Source organism: Strix uralensis, chromosome 17 (genome assembly GCF_047716275.1).
Source record: "Strix uralensis isolate ZFMK-TIS-50842 chromosome 17, bStrUra1, whole genome shotgun sequence".
Classification (NCBI taxonomy): domain Eukaryota; kingdom Metazoa; phylum Chordata; class Aves; order Strigiformes; family Strigidae; genus Strix; species Strix uralensis.
Window position 1 is genome coordinate 17755094 of NC_133988.1, and position 17825 is coordinate 17772918.

Genomic DNA, 17825 nt, shown 5'->3' on the forward strand with positions numbered 1-17825 from the left:
GAAGCGACTACTGACCCCAGTTCAGGCTCACCCTTGCTCCCCTCTTCCCCATTTCCCCGGGTCCCGTTTGCCAGTAGCTAGAACTAACGATGCATTTACACATCAACTCCACTAGAGTAAAGGGGAGCAGAAATTCAGATAGGAAAATTAAATGTTGCCAAACAACCCTCCCACAGATAAATGCTTTAAAGAAAATCCTCAGTAGGCTCTGCCTATGAAAACATATTTTCATTCAAGTCTCTTGCAATGTGAAAGACAGATGCTATGGAAACTGCTGCTCAGACTTATGCCTGCGCTGGCTTAGTCTAAAAGGCAAAGAAATTGCAAAGGGCTGTGCCAGGGCACAGTGGTCGGGCTTTAAGTGTCTGCTTCCCGAAGTTCTCAAGCATTCAGTATTTTCCTTTATTTGGTTTTTCAAAATCCTGGCTGAGTGCAGTCCCCTGCTGCTGCTCCTTCCCCATATGGACAACATTTGTCCTTTGTTTACCCAGCCAGCAGCTGCAGTCTGTGCTCTCCCCAGAACCCTTCTCTTTGTTTATCCTACCACACACGACAACACCGTCCGAGTAGCTGCATCCTGCTGATTCCAGACCCCGCACACACACAGACCACTTCAGACCAGCCCCACCGAGTTCCACTGCGCTCTGTGCTGGTGGAGGGGCTGCCCCCCCAGCCTCAGCTTGCCCTCTGTGGGCAACTAACATGGCCAGTGTAGTGGCCCATCAGCGGCTCCTGGCTTCTGTCAGAGGCTGAGCCTGCCAAGAGGTCCCACTGCCTGAACGCAGGTTTGGGTGCACGGGAGGTGGGATGGCGGCATTAGAACACAAGAGCAGATTCCGGAGCCCTGCAAGGGACCTGCTGGAGGCACACGGGGCCGTGGTCCGTCACAGCACGAGGGGAACCCGGGCACATCCCTGCTACCCCTGACTCAGCGTCCGTGCAGCGGTTAGGAGGCCGCTCGAGGGCTGTGCAGGACTTGTACGGGACCTGGGGAACGTGCCCGCTTCTGACGTTCCTCTGACCCCCTCTGGTCTCCAGCACTGTGCTGCCGTGTGGCGGGAGGAGGGTGAGCTGCACCCAGCCACAGGGTGAGAGGGCGGCAGCGCTGCGCTGCTGTTGCAGGAGACCTCGCTGCTCCTGACACAAAACTACTCCCTGCCTTCGCATTCTCAGGCCCCTGTTCCTCCTTCTGTGACAGAAGAAGGATTTGTAACTGTGGCAAACATTTCCATGTAATGAACTGAAAATGGGAAGATTTGTTTTAATATTTAAACACTCCCTCTTTTATGCTAAAAGATCAAAGTTGTGCACTTCAGCACACAGGTTGTATTGCAGTGTGATCAAGAACAGCGGAGGTGAGGTCAGTACACCCCGGCTCTGACATTTCCAGGATAACTGGAGCTCTCCCATCTGATCCGCCCGCTCCTGTGCAGAGCGGGTGCCCACATGCCTAAGCCCAAGAGCTGGCCTTTCTCCCCTTGCACCCCGGAGTATCCCTGAGGTACACCTGCATGTCCCAGCCACATGTGGGAGTAGCAATGCACATGCTCCTCCACCAGCTACCTCTCAGCCACAAAGCACTGGAAGTCTGAGGACTATCCAAAAGCAGAAAAGATGTTTGTGAAGGATACTGCCCAGAAATCGCTGCCAGCCACTGGAAAACAAACGTCCCTCTCCAAGGGCTTCTCACAGAGGAGGACGTGGGAGAGACTTGCTAAGGAGAACGCAATCCTCTGTACGCCTCTGGTTTGTACATGTGGAAACTGCTGCAGCTCCCCGTGGAACAGCTTTCTTGGAGTCCACTAAAATACCAGCCACAGTCATTTACCCATAAAACCACAGGCAAATGATGTCATCATGTAATAGAAGAAGGCTGGTACTCTGACAGGGATAAAAAAGTTGTCTTTGGAGAGTACATAAAAAGTAATGAGAAAGCGAGGCCATCTGGGGAAAGTAACACAACAGAACTAGAGGTGGAGGGCTTGCGAGGAAGTCCACGGCCATCCTCGGTGCGAAGCGAAGGCTGCTCCTGGCCGGGAGGGGCTCAGAGGGCTGCAGGAGGCACCTGCAGGCACACGCTGCTGGAGCATGTCGGCATGCTGCGGGTGTGCCCATCGACACCCAGAACGCTCCCGCCTGCACTGAAGGTATATTCGCATTTTAAGTGTCCAATACAAGAGTGTTCAAGGTCAGGCTTTAAGCCAACCCCCCGCTTGTTTTTGCAGTGCTGAAGTGCCCTCTTGCCACACTTGCTGTTCCAGAAGCACATCTCTGAAAGGATCAGGACCGTCTCGCAGCTCCGCGATACAGTGGCAGGGCCTCAGCGACCGGCGAAGCCGCCGGGCTGCAAGGGATGGGAGGGGCACGGCTACGCTGAGGCGGCCGCCCACAACCCCTCTGCTGGGGGCTGCACCATCCTTCAAACAGAGAGTCGGGTACTTCAGACACGCCAGGAAAGGCCCCTACGGAAGAGTTCAGGCCAGGGAGGTAACAGGGATTTCTGTGGCACAGATCACCTCATCCTCAGCAGATCCAAGATCTGGGGGCAGAGGCTGGGGGCCAGCAGAGCCTGCTGTGTCGTGACCGGGGACACGGGTTGCGTGTTCTGCCAACACGGCCAGAGGCTGCATTTACACAACTGGGAGACTGGCGTCAACGGAAACTTCTGAGACCATAAAAAAAGTCAAACTCTTTAGTTTCATCTGGTCACCAACAGTTCCCCTAAGCACAAGGGCACCTTTCACACGGGGGCAGAAGGAACATTTAAGTCGGCAAGTTCCAGCTGGCATTGGTATGGGGAAAACACACCTACCTTCATCACCTGGTTCTTCGAGTGCAGGGCTGGGACTGGGTGATCCCTGGAGCTCCCTCCAACCCTGCGTGTCCTTTTGCTGCCGACTACAGCAAGACAGACAGCGAGCAAATACTGACGCTCCCACCACCTGCTAGGAAGAGGAAAAGTGACTTCCAGACATCATCTGTAACAGGAATGCTACATTCTGCCAGGAAAAGGGGCAGCAGATCTTAAGGAGCCCTCACTTCCACAGGGGAAGCCCAGGACAGCTGCCGCCAGTCACACCCCGCCAGAGAACGTGGAGCCAGCCAGAGCGGCAGCACAGGCAGCTGCGTGCTAACCAGTTCTTGCCCAACATCATCCCAGACCAAGAGACTGCAGTACTGAGAGAACTCATGCTTTAATAGACACTGAAATCACAAAGAAAGAAGGCCAAATGCCTTAGCAATTTCAATAAAAATATGAAAATCTTTTTACATGGTAAATTTCATAATATAAAAAGTTTAATGCTGTCTGGAAACAGAGTTTTAATTTACAAAGAAAGTCCATATAGGCCAAACATGGCTAACACTGCATACAAGGAGAGCAAGTGCTAAAGGGCTGCTGCTTGGAAGAATCTTTGCTGACAGTCCTCTCTGAGTTACCATCTTCAACGCTCTTTTGAAGGAGTTCTGCAACCGAGGGGCCACGTTTTCCACACACTTTGCAGCCTTTCTGGATTGCACGGCGATGCAATGAACATGAAACTGCTCAAACCCATTATTACCGTCTAGCCTGAAACTACCAGTGTTTCTTAACAGATTCACAGATATTTCTGTGCATCTGGATCTATTCTGCAACTTGAAAGAGATGTTCACAGAACGAGTTTGACCTAATGAAAGGAAATATGGCCTAGAGTGATACACGTGGGTGTAGCACCCCTTCAATGCTTTTTCCTTGTTTAAGTAAGGTACGATTAAAAAAAAAAGGAAAATCAGTACCAGGCCAGAGTACAGGCTAACCAACAAAATCAAATTAAACTGGATTTTGATCAGAGAGATTGTTTACTGTTCCCATTTAGTTGGAGCTAAAGACAGTCAATTAAAAATCTGTAATTTCACGCAGTAAAACGTACTGGGCAAAACCAAACTAAAATACATTCTATGGCCTTGGGGAATGGTTGCATGTGGCAGGTTTAGTGTGAAAGTGGAAAATACCTAATTCTTATTGCTCACTGTATTAAGCAGTGTTGTCACTTGTACCATGCACAAATACAACAACGACAAATGCATTTCAACTCCACAGAAGGATTTCTAATATCAAACGGAGAACATGTTATTTTCATTTCCTGAATTTCTCCACATATTGGGCAAACCTGATAAAACTCTTTTTTCCTCACAAAGGGGTTGTTTCTCATTCAGGGGTGGAGGAGTGAGGCACAAGGTGTGTGAAGTGTCTCCCGGCCATGAGTAAGCATGCATCTTCATGGCTCTCGTTAAGCCAACGGAAGTGCCCTGTGCCAAGTCAACGGAAACATGTTTCCCAAAGGACTTGTTCTAGTGACACCCACCTTCCATATTTATACAACACCAATCTCCCAAATACTGAACTTCCTCTACATCTGAACCCTTCCCTGTTTCTAATGCTCCCCCCCCCCCCCCTTAAAAAAACAACAACAGAAGAACCACCCTCCCACCCCTATTTAGCTCTTTCTGAAAACTTTTAAGCCAGTATGAAACCTACTGGCAGCGTGAAAATGGGTTGTACCAAAATGGCAATATATAATTTCTACAGATTAAAAGATCCTTTAGTTATGGAAGTAAACTACAAGTAAAGAGGCTTATTTCTGGCATGTTATGCAGCACTACAGGGAGTATTTGCTGTTGCTATAAACAAAAAGCTGCCCACTTCCATCCTGGGTGTTCCTGGGATGTCGTTTTAAAACAGTTATGCTGGTTAGAAACAGAGTCGGTCACATGAAGTCTCTCTGCAGTCCTGTGACCACAGCAAGTTGCATGTTCAGCAATATCACCGTCTACACCACAGGCAGACGCTGTACTGACTCATTTTGGCCCACTATTCTGATTTTTCCTGCCAAATGATGAGAAGATGATATCTAGCACCAAACCATCACAGAAAGATGTAATGTACAGACAATAACTTGCATCATATGAGTCGAACAATTTACTCAACTGTTTTGCTACATTGCATAATATGAGTAGACAAATAACTACTCTTTTTGTCTTTCTGCACCAAAACATTTGTGATCATCCATCCCTTGTTAGCTGACTGTAACAACACAGCCCTATAGTCTTTGCCTTTAGTGCTTGTGTTCATTTCTTGCGATGGCAAAAAGGAAAACATTCTCCCAAAATCAGTGGATTCTAGAATATACTGAAAGCAAGCATCTGATATACGCACCATGAGTAAGCTGCGCCTAAGTAATTTTATATTCTGGTATCAGAATCATCTGTCTTGCTATCCTGCTTCTCCTCCAAGATCCCTAAGAAAATCACAAACTATCAGATCCGTATTTTCAAGAAGAGCATCCAGACACAATAAGTGCAACAATTATCTGCATCAGCAATGTGCCCCATCACGCTTCCAGAGCTGACCACACTCATTATTCAGGTGGTCAGCTGCAAGACTGGAAGTTGACTTAAGATCCAGCTAAAACTCAGGGCCTAATTAATTAAGCCTCACAACACCTCTGTGAGGTAGGTAGATAAGCATTACTATCCCCATTTAGATAGAAAGGGAAGACGAGGCACGGAGAGGTGAAGTGATTAGCCTTCAGTCACTCAGCAAATTTTGGGAGTGCAGGATAGAAACCAAAAGCCTTGGTGATCCAGTGCTCTGACTTCATAGCACGTGGCCTGGGAAACACTTTGCTTGGATCTCAGTGTGCAGTGTGGCTGAGTTAATGCTACCATATGCCCACAGTTTTCAGTGCATGTAAATTATCATTTTGATTCTGATTACATCACTGTGTTCAACAGCTGCTTAAAAGAAATAATCTCCAACTTGATGCCTAACATCCAAACACCATCCAGCCTAGGAAAGCTTACTCTACACATCACCCCTGGGGTGCTCTTGGTCCTCTTTTCTCCTCCGACCACGCTCAGCACCCAGCCACTCTGCCTGCTGCCTCCCGTAGCCGCTCTGCCTGCACTGACAGCTCCTCAGGCTGGGACACTGGCTCCACAAGAAACCTGCTTCCACAGCAGGGGAAGGTGTGCAGACCTGCCTGTGATGAGCTGGGTGGAATGATTCGGCAGGATCAGTGAAGGATTTATTTGGTCAGGTGATTTCTAAATCATACACTGATGTCACATTCCTGCCTACTGTAAAATAATGTTCTGAGCTTCAGTGTCTGTAACCCTTTTCTGTGCACTTATTAGAAGAAGACATCTGTGCTGCCCAAATACTTGCCAAGATGAAAATTTCACCTTTGTAACGCTGTGTGCCAGAAAGATCAGAGCACTCAATAAAACCAGAACTTGTCTCTCCGACACACACTCACTACCTCACGCTGAGGCTCACTGTGTTCGTTATGCCCCAAACATTCTTTCTGAGCTGACCAACCAGCAAAATATCCCCTGAAAGGTCTCCTTCCAGGAAAGAGCTACCCGAGATGCAGGTTTTAGAACAGGGCACCTGTGTCTTTGTTTCACCAGCCTCTAAACGATGGAAGAGAACTGCCAGTATCATGCTGCTATGGAGTTTTCTTGCCAGCAATTTCTTGTGTTTGGCTAACTTGGCAGAGATATCTGGAGGTGTGTCACCCTATCCCCTCTGTCAGCCTTTGAAAGCAATCAAATAAATGGCTTGTACTTCTCCAGGCAGAAACTTGTGCATACTTTCTTTGTGGTATACATGAAAGTTCTGCCTCCCCTCGCTTCCCTCTCCAATCCCTGATATGTCTAATTTCTGTATGAAAAGCCAGCTGTAAAACTGCCTGTTAGGTTAAGAAATACAAGTAGGTGGCTTAAAAGCTAGTATTTGATGGACAACTGGATTCATCGGACCTGTTGCTGCAAATACTGAACGCTACAGAGAACCTGTTATCAGGGGAGTCTGGGCAAGGTCCTGGTAAGGGACTAAAACCCGTCTGTGAGGGCCGTGTTCCTGCGCAGCGACAGGCAGGGCCAGTCTGTCACCGTCCTGGGCACTGCCAACTGTGGGTGTGACCATGGCTGCTTAGATAATGGTTCTGTACTGATAAAGGCAAGTGGGCAGAAGCAAATACTGTAACAAGATTGTAAGTCATCAGCTGGTACTCGAGGCATTTCAACATTTGGAGGAAGGAAAAAATCTTCCCGGTGACAAAAATTTATAACCGTTCCCAGACGGCAGCCTCAAGGGGCGCGTGGTTCCTGGAGTGCTACTGGAAGGGGAATGAGTTGATGTCACTGCGTTTGTAGTTTCAGGGCGCCTGTGTCCATTTGGGGGGTTCTTCTGTGGAGAAGCAAGGCGTTGCTCAATAGACAGGTCCTTGAGTTCCAGCTTATCTGCGCTTTCTTCGTTGCTGTGCCGTGGAGATAGATTGAGCAAGCTGAGGACATCTTTCTTAGAAGTCATTGTTCCAGGAGCTCCTCGGAGAATCTTTATTGGGCCAGTGGAGTGATGGGGAGTGCTTTGCCAGAACATCTTTAAGTTGTGAATTGCTTGCACTTTTTCATCAATGGCAGCCATCTTTAATTTGTCTATGTCTGGGGCATCAGCTGGACTTGAGCGAGCAGAACCAGCTGAGGAATAGGAAAGAGCAGGAGATGGAGTGCTGCCACCAGGAGACTGATGCCCTGAGCTTGGAGAGATATTTCTGGGTGATTTAGAAATATGAGCACTGTAGGGAGAGCTGGGGTACTTGAGTTTGAAGTGAGGCTGCTCAGTTAAGGACCCATGCAACTCACAACTTGGAGATGGCTGCCCGCTGTATTGGCCTGTGCCTTCTTTGTTTGACATCTCCGATGTCGTAGGGCTATTATAGCCAGAGCTCACTTTCTGAAGGGATGAACTCCTTGTTGGAGGCTTTGGTTTCATTGCAAGAGGTGAAGACTGGTTCTTCTGACTGGAGCTGACTGGCCGGCTGAATGCGCTGGTCTCTGAGGATCTGAACGCAGACATACCCGCGGGGGTGGAGGCCCCATCCTCAGAATTGTTGCTCTTGCTTATTTGGCTGCTGCTTCTCTGAAGACGTTCAACAGCAATGAGGTGACTCTGAGTTTCCTCCAGAATCTTCTGGGCCAACTCTTGTGGGTCAAGCTTTGGATTGCTGTCCTCCTGGGATTTGACAGTGCTGTCAGTCTCAGTGCTAGACTGGTCAGATTCCCCAGTATCAGAACTTGCAAGTTTCCCAACTTTTTGGAAAGGTGAATTTGGACTGGGAATAAGAGTCATTTTAACAGGAGAATTTGGGGTACTTATGCTCCCTTTGGAGTTGACAGACTCTTTAATGCTTCCAGTCTGACCAGTTTTGGGCTGTTTGTGATCAGGGGAAAATCTTGGTTTTATGTTTTCTTGGTAACTGGCCAAAGGCTCGTTGCTGATTATAGAAAACCCTTCATACTCTTCCTCATCTTTGCTGGCTACAGTGCTGGCTTGTGGTGACAACTGGCTCTGTGCCGCAGACCTCTGCGGGTAGATGTTCTTGGGCCTTTCATAGTCCTGGCGTCCTCTGTGACCCAGACCATCTGGCACGCTCTCTTGCTTGGAAACAAAACTCATGGAGGAAGCAATGGAGCTCAGGCTGTACACAGAAATGGCATCTGATGCAATGCTGTCTGGACAGGTAGGAGAGAATGGAGGGTTTTGGTACTGGGGTACAGGGTTAGAAATAGACTGAGCAGAAGCCAGAGACTCTAGTGATGAGGAACTGTCCAGGCTAAGGCGCTTAGGCAGCTCTGTAGAATCTGAAAAAGAAAAAAAAATAATGTACAAACATGTCTCTAGATATACAGTAAAATCAAACAAAACCAGGTAATGTTCTATCAGAATTAAGAGGAAATGCTACAAAACATGCACTCAGACTCTACGCTACTTTAAAAACCCCAACCATTCTTAGGTGAGAAAATAAATGTGCACAGCCCAGGAAATGCACAGGCAGCCTCAGTCCAGGTATCCTAGGCAAAACATCAATTCATTATCATTTTGTATCTCAAAACCAAGAGTTATACATCCTCCAGCTGCTGGACTCTATTCCCAGCTTTGGCCTCAGCCAAGTCTCAGTGTTTGTTTCCCCTGTAAAAATAACATTTGCTGCACCTGCTGTACGATGCATGGTCTGTGTGACACGTGTGTGACAATGGCAGGGCACAAGCAACCCAGGAGCTTCCTGGAGTGCCTTGATGTGCCTTCTCCAAGTGACAGAGCCAACGAGGAGAGGGGCTCTGCTGGACCGTGTTCTCGCCAACAAGAAGGGGCAGTGTGAGGCTCAAGGGCAGCCCTGGCTACAGTGACCATGAAATGGGAGAGTTCAAGATCCTGAGGGCAGCGAGGAGGGTGCGCGGCAAGCTCACTGCCCTGGGCTTCAGGAGAGCAGCCTTGGGCTCTTCAGGGGTCTGCCTGGCAGAGCAGCATGGGATAAAGCCCTGGAGGGAAGAGGGGCCTAAGAAAGCTGGTTAATAGTAAAGGATCACCTCCTCCAAGCTCAGGAGCGACACATCCCCACAAAGAGGAAGCTGGGTAAGAACGCCAGGAGGCTGCAGGGATGGACAAGGAGCTCCTGGACAAGCTTAAACACAAAAAGGAGCCTACAGAGGGTGGAAGCAAGGACAGGCAGCCTGGAAGAAATACAGGGAAACTGTCTGAGCAGCCAGGGATCGGGTTAGGAAGGCCAAAGCCCTGATAGAATTAAATCTGGCCAGGAACATCAAGGGCAACAAGGAAAGCTTCTGTAGGTATGTCGGTGATAAAAGGAAGACTGGGGAAAATGTGAACCCTCTCCGGAAGGAAACAGAGACCTGGTTACCTGGGACATGAGGAAGGTGCTCAATGACCTTTTTGCCTCAGTCTTCACCGGCAAGTGCTCCAGCCACACCGCCCAAGGGGCAGAAGACAAAGGGGGGGACTGGGAGAATGAAGAGCCACCCACTGCAGGAGAAGAGCAGGTTTGAGACCATCGCAGGAACCTGAAGGTGCACAAGTCCACGGGACCTGATGAGATGCATCTGCAGGTCCCGAAGGAACTGGCGGAAGAAGTGGCTCAGCCACTGTCCATCATATTTGAGAAGCCGTGGCAGTCCAGTGAAGTTCCCACCAACTGGAGAAGGGGAAACAACCCCCATTTTAAAAAGGGAAAAAAGGAAAACCCAGGGAAGTACAGGCCAGTCAGTCTCACCTCTGTACCCGGCAAGATCACAGGGTGGATCCTCCTGGAAGCTGTGCTGGGGCACATGGAAAATAAGGAGGGGATTGGTGTTGGCCAACACAGCTTCACTAAGGGCAAATCCTGCCTGACAAATTTGGTGGCCTTCTACAACGGGGTTACAGCGTTGGTGGGTAAGGGAAGAGCAGCTGACGTCATCCACCTGACTTGTGCACAGCATCTGACACTGCCCCACACAACATCCTTGTCTCTAATTGGAGAGCCGTGGGTCTGACGGATGGAGCACTCGGGGGATCAGGAATTGGCTGGAGGGTCGCACTCAGAGAGTTGGGGTCAGCAGCTCCATGTCCAAGTGCAGAGCAGTGACGAGCGGCGTCCTCAGGGTCAGGGTTGGGACCGACCGGCGCTGTTTAACATCTTTGTCGGGGACACGGACAGTGGGATCGAGGCACCCTCAGCGAGTTCCCCAACGACACTGAGCTGTGTGGTGCGGGGACGTGTTGAGGGAAGGGATGTGCCATCCAGAGGGGCCTGGACAGGCTGGAGAGGGGGGACGTGCAAACCTCATGGAGCTCAACAAGGCCAAGGGCAAGGTCCTGCCCATGGGTCGGGGCAATCCCCAGCACAAATCCAGGCTGGGCGTGGAATGGCTGGAGAGCAGCCCCGAGGAGAAGGACTTGGGGGCGTTGGTGGATGGAAAACTGCCTGTGAGCCAGCAACGTGCGCTGGCAGCCCAGAAAGCCACCCGTGTGCTGGGCTGCACCCAGAGCAGTGTGGGCAGCAGGGCGAGGGGGGGATTCTCCCCCTCTGCTCCGCTCTGGTGAGACCCCCCTGCAGTGCTGGGTCCAGCTCTGGGGGCACCAACAGCAGAAGGACACGGACCTGCTCGAGCGGGGGCAGAGGAGGCCACGAAGATGCTCGGGGGGCTGGAGCACTCCCCTGTGAGGACAGGCTGAGAGAGTTGGGGGGTTCAGCTGGAGAAGAGAAGGCTCCAGGGAGACCTTAGAGCAGCCTCCCAGGACTGAAAGGGGCTACAGGAAAGGTGGGGAGGGACTCTTGATCAGGGGGGTAGGGATAGGACGAGGGCTAATGGTTTTAAACTGAGAGAGGGGAGATTTAGATGAGATCTAAGGAAGAAATTCTTCCCTGTGAGGGTGGTGAGGCCCTGGCACAGGTTGCCCAGAGAAGCTGTGGCTGCCCCCTCCCTGGAAGGGTTCAAGGCCAGGTTGGCCGGGGCTTTGGGCAACCTGGGCTAGTGGAAGGTGGCCCTGCCTGGGGCAGGGGGGTGGGAACTAGATGGGCTTTAAGGGCCCTTCCAACCCAAACCAGTCTATTATTTTGTGATTCTATGTATGGACGATCTTTGCAAAAGGTAAGAGTGTGAGATCTCAATACAAGCCGTTCTGATCAAATCATGAGATATGGGATCAAAAACTACTCTAAGCAGCTTTACCAAAAAGTGCCAGCAAGGATTGTAGAGCAAAGTGCATGGTCCTCCTATTAGCTTGTTTCCCAGTTTTCAGTATCACCTCCTCTTGGCCGACTTCACAAAGGTCAAAACCTGTAGTGGAATACAGAGCAGAGAATTACACCTCACAGAACGATCCAATGTCTTAAGCAAGTGTGATCTCATTTATAACACAACATTTAGAACAAAGAGATATGAGATCCTGCAGTGTCCCAGCACTATTTAGCACATCTTCTCCACCAGGTGTTGGGAGCTTCATGGTGCTGGACTGTGAACACATACACAGAAACAAATCACTCCTGTGCAAACTGACAGTCAGTACTTTTTAGTTGCAAATTATTTGGAATTGTTGGGGAACAATATACGAAACACATCTCAGGGAACAGTGTCCCACATGCCCCAACCATTCATCATTAATCCCAAGTTTTCTCACAGAAACGGGTCTGACGAAGAGCACAGACATTGGAATTTAGCAGAGGAGGGCTGGGCTGCAGGAGGCACGACTGTGTGTGAAACGATGCCTGGCTTTTACGAGCTCCTCAAGCAGTCTTCTCGGATGCTTCTTTTTGCAGCACAGCCTCTTCCCTGCAATGCCTTTTTACTAACTGTAAGCAAGGTCCAAGCCAGAATAAAATCCACTTTGATATTTAGTTCTCCTCTGTCTTTTCTGCAGGATGCAGACCCTGGTACATACTATCACCCTGGTATGTCCTACCCTTCCCCGTGCACAGGTTTCCCTGCCAAAGCAATGATTGGTTCACTTCAGGCAGGAGGCCAGAAGCAAACTCTAAAGTATGTATTTTGAACAAGAGGGGAACAGGATTCTGAAATAAAAACTGGGGTTAAACCAACCTGACAGTACCAAGCTGCTGTCAACCCTGAAATCTGTGTTCTGCTGACTCAGGAGATGTTTTGGTGCACGAGAGAAAAATGCACCTTCCCACTGGCCAACGAGTGAGCAAAGGAGCAATGTGGGTGCGAACGGGCGGGGACGGACTGGGCAGTCAGGGATCCCGTCCAGAGACACGAGGGCCAAACACTGCCCAGACAAGCAAACCTAAAGCTGTGTGTCCCGTCACTCCTTCAGGCCACCGCACAGGACGCCAGCAATAGCGTTAGAAAGAGAATGGAAAGAAGTGTTTTCCTACCTAGAGCTGCCAGAAACTCATGACAGCCAGGTAGCCTCCAGAGCTGGACACTGATGGAAACCTGGATTGGTGCAGAGGAGAAATCTTGCTCCTTCTCGCCGGCCTGAAGTTGAACCAGGACTTGATGCAGCTGAAGACAACAATAAAAACATTAGCCTTTCCTTACAGATCACACCACTGCTTGTCCGACAGCCGCAGCTAAGGAAGTGCACTGCAAACATCCCCTTCCCGGTACACCCAAATTTCAGCTGCTGCTCCTGAACAGAACAGTGAGATGAAGAGGTCTGGGCAGAGGGACAGCAACAACAGACAAACTTGAACAGCAGCAAAGGCAGGGACAGAACTGAGGTGAGGCTGGGTGGTGTGGCCAGTGGAAATGGAACAAGAAGGAAGCACAGCAGGAAAATCTGTGAAGTGAAAGAAAAGGAAAAAGCTACTTTGGGGCTGCTCACAGCAATATAGTAAAGCCCATTCCATGACTGAGCCATGTTCCTTACGCAAATCCCAGGAAACTCATTCTCAGCATTTAACTAGGCAGAACAAGTCATATGAAACCATGGAAGACTTTCCTAATACCTCTCCATGGCCTCCAGGAAAGAAGTTTCTTAACTGTGCCCAAGGGACAGGAGTAGCAAAGTAGAGAAAAAAATGTGTTTATGAAGATCTGACACAGATTAAGGTGCCAGGATCCCATGTAATTCAAAAACACAGCCAGGGCAGGAAGGATGGAAAGTCATTAATCAGGGCCCGGCTGACCTCAGGACCACCCATCTCTTACAGCCCACAAAAGCTTACAGAGCCTTTTCCACAGCGGGGCTGAAGACACTATGTGGCACAGGGAAATGGGTCTGCAGTGACCGAGGCATTTGATCCTGCACAGCAGTGTCATTCCCAGTGCATGTAATACTCACCATTCCCACCATATTTTTAACAGCCTTCGGGCAGCAGATAACAAGAAAGGAGAAGAGAGGAGAAAAGAAAGAAAGAACACAGGTTATTCTGTGCTACAAAACGCCTGTGATCGGGAACCCTGCAGTGACACATCCACATGCAAACCAGCATCCTGAGTGCAAGATGCTCTGTCCAGAGAAAGAAGGGAGCAATGGAAACGGCCTGAGCTGTGAATCAGGAGCCCAACAGCGTGGGAGCAGGCAGCTCGAATCTGGGAGTGCCCAGCTCATTACAATCAGACACTTAGCAGGCAGATACTCAGGCCAACCCACATTCTGGCAGAAGGCTGAACATAAAACAAGCCCTTCTCTTGTTTTCTCTGGGATACATTATGGGCACTTAATGCAGTCAGCAGTTCCTAACTTCTCCTTGCACATGCGGGAGTACTGAAGTTCTCTTTTGTGGTTCCTGCCTTGTTTTGCACTAAAAATAAGCATTTTCTATCCAGAGCAAAAGATGAGGCTTCCAGCCTTGCTGCTCCACTCCTGCCAAGGGCACCTGCCCCGCCTCCCCCCCGCCCTGGAGCTCGTCACCCCCCCGGGAAGGGCAGTGGGCAGCACCCACAGCCTGAACTGCCAGTCAGGCTGCTTCAGTCTGGAACAAAGTCTGCGACAGGCAGAGCCCGAGCTGCTCAGCAACGGGACTGCCGAGAGGAACGAGGGGAGAAGCGCAAGCAACTGCAGAGCAAGGGAGCTGAAAAACCCTAACTCGTAGCTGGACAGACTCTTGTGCAAAAGGAAATTCTGCCCAGGGTTTGGCTATAGAAGAACATTTGCAAAAACAATGCAATACCTCTGCCAGTATTTATTGCGTGGGGCAGCTGAGGAAATGGCGAGTGCATCTTTTGCTAGCTGTGTGCAGCCATCTGAATGTTTTTCCTTGGGTGATTTAGTTATCTGAGGCAAGAAGACAATTGTGAAGTAATATCACAGACACTGTAACCTGCTCTGATCTATGGGAACGTTGTCTTCTGCTCATCACATCCCTTCGACTCCGCGCCTCCCTCTGGTGGCAATGAGGAAAAAATAATCCTGCTCTTCAACCACGGAAGTCTCAGGCACTGACAAAAGAGCCAAGGCAAGGCAGCAACATGCCCTAAAGGACGAGCCACTAGAAATATCTCATGTGCTACTGCGGATGGTAACACGGAGCCCCTTCCCTGAAGTGGGCTTAGTCTAACGGACTGACTCAGGAGGCTGCTCAGTGGGCACCAGCAAAGCTGGGGCTCTTGTTCTGTATTTTCTGCAGAGACTCAAGCGCGACAGAATGAAGGGGAGCCCTCTGAAGCTACACATAGGAAATCCCAGCTACCCACCACGGTGCTTCCCTGGAGCACTTTTGCAGAGGGAAAGGGGAAAAGAAAGCGAGCTGTGTGCCCATTCACTGTGCAGCGTGCTCATTTACCAAAGCAGGCAAATGACCAAGATAAACCTCACTGGAGGAGCGATCAGGACAGCAAGAAACATGTAATGGAAAGCCAGCCAGGCTGGTGGCACAGAGAAAGGTTTGGTTAGGCCAGGCATGCTTGAGAGACTGGGAGAGGGAGGAATGTGAAGGGGAGTGGGGGGAGCAGGGAGGAGTCCACAGCCTTTCTCCCAAAGGCCATGAACCCTCCGGCAGAGCTATGAGCACACCCCAGGAGAAGCAGAGGCTCAGTAAACTTTCAACAGACCTTGCATTGTCCAAAGTCAATTATACCTTGGGACTTTGGTAATTACAGTGGACAAAGACCTAGACAGGATGGCCAAATAGCAATTAGTGGTTCTGCCACTCATTTCCCACATTGTGCTGCCCCCTCACTGCAGCAGGGATCGTGTTTTCACTTCTGTCACTGAACAGGGAGACCCAAGGCCATGCAGGCCAGTAACATACCTGCATTCTTCTCTTCTGGACACATGCTTTTCATTCACACAAACAGGCAAGTTCAGAATTTCAACCCTGAAGTCTCCTGGCAAGCTCTGGGCTGATAAACCAGGGCATAAACCATTCTGTGTATTTCTGAATTTACTGACCTGGGAAGAACGACTTGGAAACTGGTACTGGAGGAAAACCTCCCAACTCACCCTGTTGATAAGCTGTTCTCCCGTTTCTGAAGCTGTGATAAGTTTACAAAGTGCCTGAAGTGCAGGGTTAGGCAAACCTGAAAAACATCAGCAGAAACAGGGACTGTTCAGTAGCTGTTTCTTGAATGCTAAAAATGCAACAACCTGAAAAGAACACAAACTCAGCTAATTCCTAAAACCTCACCCCACACCACTGAAGCAGCAGGGAGTTCTGGAAGCAGGAGCAATTTCCAGAAAGCAAAAGGTTTTTCCACTTTACATCTGATTGTACATTTTCTGACTGAGAGCTGGGAGAAAGGAATAGTCACATCACGTTTCTCAGATACCGGACCCAGTGGTAAATGACTCCCAGCTATGACAAAATTTTCAGTAAACATTTACTTCTAGAACTATCCTGTTAAATACTTTTCTTCCGTTGATGTAAAACATGACTGTTCCACAGGCCTGCATCAAGGAAAGGCAGGGAGAGGTTGAGGTCTGCCCGGATGGAGCCCACGGCCGCCTCTTACCGAGGAGGGACTGTATGGTGGTGCTGCACTGCTGCAGCCGGTCCCCGGGGTCGGCGGTTGGGAAGAAGACTGCTGCTGGGAGGCCGCTGGCCGGGGGGTCCAGCCGGAACCCCACCGCGGTCAGCAGCGCCTGCCAGCCGGGAATGCCGCCCACTTTATTCTCCACGCTTTGCTGGGAGGTGTACATGGAGTTGTGCTGCCCGTTCTGGATTCGCTGCAATGATTTCTCCACCTTTGGGGAAAAGACAGTATTAGCTTATTTTGTAAGAGATTTTTACTAACCGCCTCTTTTTACACAGTGAAGAGGCAGGAGCAGCAGGCTGAGAGACGGCAAAGCCGATGCTGAACCTGGCCCGTCTTACACAGAAGGATGTTAGCGCCCTCGAAAACAGGCTCCAGCCACTCAGCACTCACAGCTGTAAAATCACTGTGATGAGCGTCAATATTCTCTGGGATGCTGGGGAAAGTAACGCCACAGGAAACTAAGTACCAGTTTGATTGTGATAGTTTCCTACAGGCCTAGCAGCTGCATTTCTCCCCAAAAGACAGCTCACATTCAGGTTCCAGTCTCTTATTACCAGGCGGGAGTCTGCAGCTATACGATAAAGAGTAAAGAGAGATGTGTGTCCACAAAACCCAGCAACTGGGATGACTGGCAATATTCACAGGTTTCCATCATCCAATGAATACTCCACATTCCTGTGGGACCACAGAAGACATACTGGAAAGAAAACTATTAAAAGTTATGAGAGATTATTCAGGCCATCTGGCGGTTTGGCCTCAGTCCGGCTGCTCCCCACAACAGGCTACTGGCACATCTGGGGACAAAAGTGCCTCTTATCTTCCAAGTATGCAAAGAGTCAGCAGTCACTGTGCTCTGCATCTCCATGGCTGCAACGTTTATAGCTATTTTCTTGTAGAAACAATTAACCCCAATGATTATCTCATTTTTAAAGCACAGACCCAATTCAACGGCTAATGCAAACTGGGTGGGTCTGGGGAGGATTTTGTCACAATACAATGTATGACTTTGCTTACTTTGCCTCTTTTTGCTCTAGACACTTGATCAGGTGTCCTGGTCTTTTCAGACTGACCCAGAGTTTTCACAAGAGACCACCTCATGGTAAGGGAGAAGGGCTGGGGGTAGATATTCAAGTGGGAGTGGCTACACATTGGGACGTTTCTCTTCCCACTCACCATTTCCAGCTGCTACCCCAAGGTAAGGTGATCCCACAAGCCCAGGGGCTGCAGTGCCTCCCCCGTGCCCGCGGGGTGAGGCAGCACTTCCCTTCTCTTACCAGATGTAGCAGGACACGCAGAGCATCTCGTGCCCTTTCAGGGTGCTGCAGAATCTCAGTCAGGGCCTGTCCTACCAGCGAAGAAGGGCTGTTCAGCTTCATATCGCTCCCAATAAGCATGAAGCCTGCAGGATTCAGAGTAAGAGACTCAATCTCCTTTTGTTGTAGAAAATGTTCAAAACAGAAGCAGATATCCTCTGCCCCCTCGGAGTGATGGTTTACTGTGCCCTGCAGGGTGATGTTCTTTTCCCAGAGCAGCTGCCTGCTCCCTGCCCGGTCCCTCAGACC

General features: G+C 49.8%; 1 protein-coding gene across 3 annotated transcripts in view; it reads right to left on the reverse strand.

Moving 5' to 3' along the window:
* Nucleotides 1-3175: 3175 nt before the first annotated feature.
* Nucleotides 3176-17825, reverse strand: part of TTC28 (tetratricopeptide repeat domain 28) — a 189264-nt gene continuing 174614 nt past the window's right edge. For 2 of the 3 annotated variants that reach the window (XM_074886760.1, XM_074886762.1), the window contains 7 exons: nucleotides 17538-17662; nucleotides 16240-16471; nucleotides 15731-15807; nucleotides 13628-13651; nucleotides 12717-12846; nucleotides 11554-11661; nucleotides 3176-8685 (listed from right to left, as the gene is read on the reverse strand). In XM_074886760.1, coding sequence (XP_074742861.1) covers nucleotides 7064-8685; nucleotides 11554-11661; nucleotides 12717-12846; nucleotides 13628-13651; nucleotides 15731-15807; nucleotides 16240-16471; nucleotides 17538-17662 — 2318 coding nt within the window. In that variant the 3' untranslated portion in view covers nucleotides 3176-7063. The remainder of the gene's footprint in view (nucleotides 8686-11553; nucleotides 11662-12716; nucleotides 12847-13627; nucleotides 13652-15730; nucleotides 15808-16239; nucleotides 16472-17537; nucleotides 17663-17825) is intronic. The other variant, XM_074886761.1, reaches the window with a different exon arrangement.